The following is a 9,054-nucleotide window of genomic DNA, read 5'->3' on the forward strand; positions in this document are numbered from 1 at the left end:
CCTTAAAGCATCCAGAGAATCACAGCATTTTTCAGTATTGTTATACCTGAAAGATCACAGTGCCTTCATTTCAATTGCAGAGGTTAAATAACTTCGCCAAATCTGCAAGTACAAGAAGGACCAAATTAAAGGTCTCCTAAATTGCAATCACTTTCTCTCTACCTGCTCAACTCCTAAACACACTCACACATATATTTGTCAAAATATCTATGTCTTCGAGTAAGAGAAATGAACGATCTTTAGGCTCAAACGTGTGACACATCATTGACCAGCAGGGAGCTGGCTCTCAAGAGAAGCCCAAATAAACTGTGTCAGATACAACTGGATCAAACATTTAAAGCACTAAATTAAAACAATCCTTTTAATGGAGGAAATTCTAAGTTTCAGAAGAGGACCTTCATACTGAATCTCTGACCAGTAACTGATGATGTTTCTCATCTGTGATGCTGATTGGTTCTCCAACACTGAGATAACCCAATCCAGGAGCAAATACCGAATTCCTTGGTTGGTATCGCTTGGGTGGAGGAGAGTCACAGTTCCCAATTCAGCGAGGCTTGCCTGCTCCCCTCACACCCTGTCCTCTCCTGTTCTCCAGCATGGTGTCCCTGTATTTCTCCGGAGGCTCCTGGATGGCAGCTCTGACAGTGATACTGATGGTGCTGAGCCCGCCCCTCGCTTGGGCCAGGGAGACCCACCGTAAGTGAACACTTTGGGGCGTGAGCTATTGTGGGGTGGGGGAAGGAAGGGAGTTAGCTTTATCTCTGTGTCCAGACCAGCCTTCTTTAAAAGTTGTGACTTTTCAGGCTTCCCTGGTGGTGCAGTGACTTTGTTTTTAGTGACCACCTATCTTTATCACATGGATCTCCAATCTATCTACAACAAAATGTACCTGGATACTTGCCCTCTCAATGAGTGTGGCATACGTAGCCTCCATATCTATAGTCTATTTCTTCTCAAGTGTCCTGCAATGAACCTTCCCCAGCCTTGCATCCCATCCCTTCAGGTGTTTGAAAAGATTTAGAAAAAATGATGTTAAAATAATTCTCCATTAACAGATCTCTTTATTATGTTGAATGTAAAAGAAAAAGAGAACGTTTCTCTGAAGATTTTATGGAGAATCTAAATAATTAGGAAGATCTCTCCTAGAAGGTCCTGTGTTACGTCCTCAACAGGATCTGTGATGCTGCTACCTCTCCCTAATATATGAGGATGTATCAAGGGAACTCCCCCATTATCTTCTTGTCATTTTCCCTGAACTCCAATGTTTATAAGGTTTGAATCCCTGTACTAGGAGTTCTTTGACAGAAGTTGGGGTTAGTTTTCTCTCTGTTGCTCTTGGGTAAGGCACCCTGGAGCTGAAGCAGGGATTCTTAGTACTTGGAATGACCCTGTAGATAAAGAGCACCTATGGGGTGTTCTTTGATGCCTTAAAAAATGTAAGCCATCTTCTGAACACCCAACACGGGTTAGTGATCATTATGAAGCTATTTTGAGCCTTTCTTTTTTTTAAAAAAATTTTTTATTTATTTATGGCCGAGTTGGGTCTTTGTTGCCGTGCGCGGGTTTTTCCCTAGTTGTGGCAAGCAGGGGCTACTCTTCATTGCGGTGCGCGGGCTTCTCATTGCGGAGGCTTCTCTTGTTGCGGAGCATGGGCTCTAGGCATGAGGGCTTCGGTAGTTGTGGCTCACGGGCTCTAGAGTGCAGGCTCAGTAGTTGTGGAGCATGGGCTTAATTGCTCTGCGGCATGTGGGATTTTCCAGGACCAGGGCTCGAACCCGTGTCCCCTGCATTGGCAGGCGGATTCTTAACCACTGCGCCACCAGGGAAGCCTGAGCCTTTCTATACTATCAGTTTCCCTCCTATCTCCCCCTTCTCTGGCCGGAGCATAGAATAAATTATATGAAATTCTGATTTTGTAGTTCACAGATAGTCAAATATCTGCAGTTTTACATGGGAAACCATGTACCTCGTTAGGGTACAGACAGTGTGAAAGTTGTTTCCATCCCATTGGGCTGAAAGCTGGTAAGCAAGTCAAGGGAACTCATTGGTCTCTTGGAGTCTTGGACCCAAATTTCATAAGACCATGCATCATGCCCTCTGTTTTCCTTAATCAGCTATGTTTGGTTACCTCAAATTTTAGTTCCTCCCTATTTTCCCCAGCTATGTCATCACCAGATCTGATAATCCCCAAGGTATGCACAGACCCTCAGCATTATAACAGGTTCACTGGATGATTTCGAACGTAATGAACTCTTCCCCTTCTCTTAAAATTACCATTTTCTACCTGTGAATGTTTCTTCCAACTAGTAGAAGAAGAAAGAGGAAATTTGGGTTTTTCATGAGAAGTAGAAGGGATATAATGTGTCATCAGAATAAAAGAGTGTTGGAGCTGAACCCTTTCTTGCTTTCTGGAATGCCCACAAAAATCATTTCCTAGAACCCTGGGTTTATTAATTTAGACTACAAATATTTTTCTGAGCAACTATTATTATATGCTGGGCTCTATTCTGGGCTCAGACAATCCTATTTGAATAAGATAGAAAATCCCCAATTATCTTGGAACTTACTTAATGACAAGAAAGACAACAATCCAATAAACATTTAACAACAATGACAACCAACAAAACCAAAAAAACATTTCAGAGAACAACAAGTCCTCTGAAAAGAATAGTTCAAGGCTATGGGACAGAGAGTATTGGATTCACCTGCCTTCAATTCAAGTGTCTAGGGAGCTCTCCCTGGAAAGGTGACATTCAATTGAGACATAAATGATGAGAAGAAGCCAGACATGTGAGGGATCTAAGGGACAAATGCTCCAGGGAGAGGGACCAAGGGAAAGGCCAAACTGTGGGAAGATGTTTGCTGTTTAAGGGATAGAAAGAAGGCTAGAGTGACTGAAGCAGAGCAAGCAAGTTGGAGAGTGAAATAAGATGAGGTTGGAAAGGAGATCAGGAGCCAGATCATATTGGACCCTGATGGTCATGGTGAGAACTTTGATTTTTATTTGTGGAGATATGTGAAGACAAAGTCCTGAGGGATAAGCTTGACCTTCTATCCACCAAACCCCACCATTTAATTCATTAACAAGTCATACAACAATCTACCCCAAGTCTGTTCACTCTATTTTTACTACTGTCTTTGTCACTACCACACTAAATGAAGCCACAAGCACACCTTCACTGGAGAATTCTACCATGTTCCTAAATGGTCTCCCTGTCTCCACTTGTGAACTCCTAAAATCCAATCTCTGTGTGGTACCTACAATTATTTCTTAGAAGTAAACATAAATGACCCTCCTTGTAACGCTTCAGTAGCTTCACGTATCTCTACCTAACCTAGGTTAGGGTTAGGGTTCCCCATTACATTTAGTATGAAGTCAAAATCCTAACATTGTCTCCAAGGCTTCTAAGTACCCCACACTATTTCTCCAGTCTAGTCTTTTACCCTCCTCCTTCCTCACTCTCTGTGCTCAGTGAACTGTTTTTTTCTGATTTCTTGCAGAAGTTCATCATGTCTTTCAAGCTTCTGCACACGATATTACCCTTACCCGAAATATGCCTCCTCTTTCCCTCACATACACCCCCCTACACCCACTCTCCCTTTCAGCTCACATCAACTTAACCTTTCATATCACATCTTAAATATCAGTCTTTAGAGACTACTTCTCTGACACCCTAACGTAAATTATTCTCTGTTCTAGATCTCCACGCTTTTCTTGTGACATTTCTGGCTGTTGTATAATTAATTCTTGTGTGGTTGGGTTTTGTCCATCACTTTCACTAAATTTTATGCTCCTAGAAGGTAGGGGAGATGTTTGTTTTTCCTTCTGTGGAATCCCAGGGGCAGCAGCACAGGCTTGGCACAAGGTCAGCACTAGGTAAGGAAGTGTTTCAGGAACAGCTAAAGGGTTGTGAGATGAGAGGAGGAAGCAGAGAGTGTTTTTCTGGTGGAGGCATTCAAGAGGAGGTGGTGATGGGGCAAATCCCCGTCCGGCTCCGGTTTGGAGGTCTCCAGCCAAGTACAGAGCTGACTGCATCCCAAATGCCTTAGGATCAGAGGGGTCTCCTCCACCCACCATGGTCTCGCTTGACCCTGCAGATCAAAGATGAACCGGTGGGGTAGTTGGGGGTGCCAGTGGAGCCAATAAAGGAGTGTCAGTGCCCCGTCCTCCGTCTGGGTGCCCTGCATTTGTGGTTATTGCCTTCAGTCTCTTCCCAGGAGCCCGCCCAGGTAATCAGATCTTTCCTGTCCCCACAGCACTTTTCATGTATCAGTTTAAGGGCGAGTGTCGTTTCTCTAATGGGACAGAGCGGGTGCGGCTCTTGGTTACAAACATCTATAACGGGGAGGAATTCGTGCGCTACGACAGCGACGTGGGCGAGCACCGGGCGGTGACCGAGCTGGGCCGGCCGGACGCCGAGTACTGGAACAGCCAGAAGGACCTCCTGGAGCGGAGACGGGCCGAGGTGGACACGGTGTGCAGACACAACTACGGGATTGGGGAGAGCTTCACGGTGCAGCGGCGAGGTGAGCGCGGGGCTGGGCGGCCAGCGGGCGGGGGCGCAGTACGTGTGAGTGTGTGTTTGAGACAGAGACAGAGAGAAACGGGGACGGGAACAGAGGAGACTGCGTTCGGGGGGGCGGGGGGTGTGTAGGGCTGTGAGCAAGTACAAGTTAGGCGGGTTCCTGTGAGAGCCTGTTGTCTGGAGACCGTGTGTGATTTTGTCAGTGACTGTGAGAGGGGAGAGAGTGTGTGGTGTGGGGAGGCCCGGGAGGGAGGGGAGGTGTGGCGGGAGGGGTGCAGGAGGGAGGCTCCGGGTGTCCTTGGTGGTCCCTGTGGGGGAGGGGAGGGGGAGGGTAAGGGAGGGGAGGAAACCCCGACTGGGGTGAGCGGTTAGAGATGAGGGAGGGACTTCAAGGTGTCTATGGTTGGGGGAAGGTTTGGGGGAGGAGAGGTGAGGAAAGTGAAAGGATTGGGAGCCTGCGAGGAGAAGAGTCACAGCGTGCTCTGGGCACACACCCTCTTACTCCCCTGACACCCCGGAAATAAGTGTGCCGCGTCTGTCTGTGTGTAGGAGCACTTCACTGAGAAAAAGGTGTCAGACTACTTTTTGACAGGTGCAGGCAGGGGAGCCTCTGCGGCTCCTCTGATCTCTCTGAAGCTTATTTCAGGTCTAAATTTCTTGCTTTTTTTCTCCTTAGTATATATATTTTACATAGTTGAAATGATTGTGAAATCAACTTTTTGAATTATAATTTTGTTACTTAATATGCTGATGTTACTATTTTTTATAACGCTAGTAGTATTTGAGTAGTTACATGTTTTCCTTTTTATACTTGTAACAATTTACCTCATTTTACTTTACATTCCCCTTTATTAGATCTTTTTTCAACATTACCAAACAGTTGAAAATTTATATCTTTTTGTTTTTATTTAAAATTTCTTTGATTTCTAAGGTTCTTGAACATTTTTCACATATTTATTGGCTAACCTTTGTTATGGCTCTAAGAATTATCTATTGTTGACTATCTCTGGGTCCTGGTGGTTTTCTCGGTGATTTTATGGGTTCTCTATGCATTAAGAGTAACAAGTTGCTGACATTTGATTTAGCTTTTTCTCCAGTTTGTGGTTTATGTTTTGATTCTGTTCATTATATTCCAAGTTAGGAATTTAAACATTTTTATTTAATGAAATATACTGCAAAATTGTTAGTGATGATTTACCATCAATCTTAAATCTACCACTTTGCATTATTGTAAAAATGTTTTCCCCCCCAGGTTTCTCTTTTGCAAATAATAATTGTGTTTATTGTGGCTGGTGGTGTCAAGGGTTGTCTCAGGAACTAAGCACACATATTAATGAGTCTCAGACCCTGCCCTGAACTGAAATACCAGCTTAAAAAGAAAGACAATTGTAAAATGATACAATTCCAGTAATAGATCTGCTTGTTTTGCAAAGCAGAAGAATTGATCAGCTGAGTGTAATAATAAGCTTTTGTTTTGGTTTTGTTTGTTTTTTTTAATGAGTGACTTTACTTGGTCCTTTCTTTCCCCTTCAGGAATCATTCTTTCCTTGGAACTCAACTCAGAGTTCAAGAGTCACCTTTGTCTATTTCTGCTTCCCAGGGTAGAACCCTTTCTGTGGTGTTCTAAGGTGTGAGTGTAGCATTCCCAGGATTTTATCTTCTGTCTCCCCATCTACCCCAAGCTGCCCCCTAATTTATCCACACTGCTTTGAGTCATATTTTCTCTCCAAGTAAATGAAGATAGTAAATAGCTAACATATATTAAAGACTAAGTTCCAGCCATCGTTTCACATACTTCAGGTACATTAATCCTCACATAACCCTAAGAGGTAAGTTAGTATTATTATCCCCCTTTACAGGTGAGCAACCTGAGGCACAGAGGAATTTTAAACCTCACCTAGGATCAGTCAGTAGGAGGCAGAGCCTGGATTTGAACTCAGGCACCCTGGCTCCAGAAATCATGCTATTAATAATACACTATATACCGTGCAAAGATTTGTAAACACATCAATTCAACAATGAATAACTCTTTCATGCTATGAAAAACAAAACAATAGAAAACAAATTTCCTGAACATCTGCCAGATCTAATGGGCCCATACTGTAAGCATTGAAGTCAAGTCTTATGGCACTAATTTCTGTTGGGCTACATAGCCAGCTTTCAGGGAGGCCTGCCGGAGACTGGAGACTGGGGGCAGAAAGGCAGCCAACCAACGAGACTTACTCTGTGTCCCTCACTTATCCCCTCTACCTTTTTCTCTCCTAGTGGCGCCTACAGTGACTGTGTATCCTGCAAAGACACAGCCCCTGCAGCACCACAACCTCCTGGTCTGCTCTGTGAATGGTTTCTATCCAGGCCACATTGAAGTCAGGTGGTTCCGGAACGGCCAGGAAGAGGAGGCGGGGGTGGTCTCCACAGGCCTGATCCGTAATGGAGACTGGACCTTCCAGACCATGGTGATGCTTGAAACAGTCCCTCAGAGTGGAGAGGTCTACACCTGCCACGTGGAGCACCCCAGCCGGACCAGCCCTGTCACAGTGGAATGGAGTGAGAAGCTTTCTGGCCTCATAAGTTCCTCACCTACCAAGGAGGGGCTTGCTTACCCCTGAGTGACAGGTTTCTCCTCTCCCCACAGCATGTGTTCATTTGCTCTGTGTTCTCCTCTCCTTCAGCTGAGGTTATTATTGAGGATATCACAGGAACCTTATAATATCCTGTGATAGAAATCCTCTGATAGTTTACAGATCTCCTATGATATCTTCTACACGTACCTATACCCCCTGGGAGGCAATTCTGCCTGACATGCAGAAAAGAGGTGTCCCTGTTTTGAGCCTCCATGAAATCTCAGGTCATGGTCACTACATGGCCCTGGGCACCAGTCTCCTGTCTCAGGCTGGGCTTGTACTTCTGACACTGTTTCTCTGAGATGTTCACTGTGATCTGAGAAGGGGCACATCCTCTACAATATAGGGACCTTCCTGACATGAGGGGAGTCCAACCTCAGTTCTGCCTTTTATTAGCTCTGTCACCCTAGACAAGCTCCTTAACCTCATTCAGCCCCAGGGTCCTCACCCATCAGATGTTGTAGTCATGGCCTTACGTCAGGGCTGTGATATTTAAATGGGTTCAATGTCTTAACCTTGTAGCTACTCTGTATTTTTAACCTCTTTTCCAGAAATGACCAGTCATTCTAGTTCTTCCAGGGCATCCTTCTTTCCCCATTCTCAAAGATCTCAATCTCAGAATCTCAATTAGAGAAGTTGGATTTGGGATAAGAATCACTAAAACTAGCTTCTTTTCTCAGGGGCACGGTCTGAATCTGCTCAGAGCAAGATGCTGAGTGGAATCGGGGCCTTTGTTCTGGGACTCCTCTTCCTTGGGGTGGGGCTGTTCATCTACTTCAGGAATCAGAAAGGTAAGGAACCTGTTGGCAGCTGAGATGCCCCACAGACTATTTTGGAGGAAGAAAGATGGTTTTGCTCAAGTTTGTTCGCTGTATATCAGTGACCCTGTATAAAACTTTTATTTCCCCTTTATTGACCTCAAATTTCCAGAAATCCAGAAATCAACAGTTCATGGTTACTTATGGTTGAAAAATAAGAGGTGATGGCCTGTAGAGATAAAAGAAGAGTTAACATGCATGGAGATTTTGGGTGGAGATCCTGGGGCAAATGCGGGAAGAGACACAAAGGCTGATGAAATTACACTGGATTTGTGTGACAGAAACTTCATGGATCACATGCTCCTAGTGTCTGCTCTCCTGTCTACCCTGGCATTAGGGGAGATATGTTGTGGGGTAGAGATATATCAGGTGGGGGCCTGGGGCTGGGGACAGAATTCCTTCCATATCCTTTAAATATATATCTTCTCTTCTCTTTCCCAGGACACTCTGGACTTCAGCCAACAGGTAATGCCCTTTAATCCTCTTTTAGAGATAGATTTGGTCTCCTAGAACTGGTTGTAGAGATGACAAGACAGACATAATGGGAAAGACTTTGAATTCTAAACTTCTTCTGGCCACTTAACAAAAGGCCAGTTCTCTAAAGTAGCTTTGGCTCAGGGAGATCTAGGAATTTTTTTTTCCCTTCTTACAATACTGCTTTAACATGAGACCCTGGGAGAGGGGGAAAGAAGCTGCTTGTAGAATTAGCTTGTAGTAAAAACAATGCTATCTTCTGTCTTTTGCAGGACTCCTAAACTGAAGTGAAGATAATGACACTCATAAGAGAAAGAACCTTCTGGCTTAGCTACTTTGCAGCATGAAAGTGTTTCCTGTTGGGCTTTTAATCCTCAAAGAGAGTACTTTCTCAAGATCTGGTTTGCTCCTGCAGAAAATCTCCTCCCTGATGGCTTCCTCAGCCCCTGCCCCTTGACCTGGAAATCCGGAATATTGAAAGCAGTATCCTATCTTCATTCTTTCCTGGTCCCTTTTATATTCAAGCCTTATGGCCTCCCTTTCATGTGAACTCATCTTTAACCCACATTTCTTTTACAAAGTTTTGCTCAAATAAACGTGGAGTGAGAAGCA

The 9,054-nt window shown here is 44.5% G+C and overlaps 1 protein-coding gene across 1 annotated transcript; it reads left to right on the plus strand.

Annotated features, from left to right (window-relative positions):
- Positions 1–503: 503 nt before the first annotated feature.
- LOC116762320 (DLA class II histocompatibility antigen, DR-1 beta chain) lies at positions 504–9,054 on the plus strand. The gene is made up of 6 exons (XM_032649167.1): positions 504–696; positions 4,258–4,527; positions 6,792–7,073; positions 7,831–7,941; positions 8,410–8,433; positions 8,715–9,054. Exons 1-6 carry the CDS (start codon positions 597–599, stop codon positions 8,726–8,728), a joined length of 801 nt encoding a protein of 266 aa, XP_032505058.1. The 5' UTR covers positions 504–596; the 3' UTR covers positions 8,729–9,054.

Source organism: Phocoena sinus, chromosome 11 (genome assembly GCF_008692025.1).
Source record: "Phocoena sinus isolate mPhoSin1 chromosome 11, mPhoSin1.pri, whole genome shotgun sequence".
Classification (NCBI taxonomy): domain Eukaryota; kingdom Metazoa; phylum Chordata; class Mammalia; order Artiodactyla; family Phocoenidae; genus Phocoena; species Phocoena sinus.

What these genes read in the sequence shown, in the direction of transcription:
- LOC116762320 (XM_032649167.1), top strand. Translation starts at nt 597, where the DNA reads ATGGTGTCCCTGTATTTCTCCGGAGGCTCCTGGATGGCAGCTCTGACA. An exon ending in CTTCACGGTGCAGCGGCGAG is followed by an intron (nt 4,528 to 6,791) that starts GTGAGCGCGGGG and finishes TTTCTCTCCTAG; the next exon opens with TGGCGCCTACAGTGACTGTG. An exon ending in CCCTGTCACAGTGGAATGGA is followed by an intron (nt 7,074 to 7,830) that starts GTGAGAAGCTTT and finishes TTCTTTTCTCAG; the next exon opens with GGGCACGGTCTGAATCTGCT.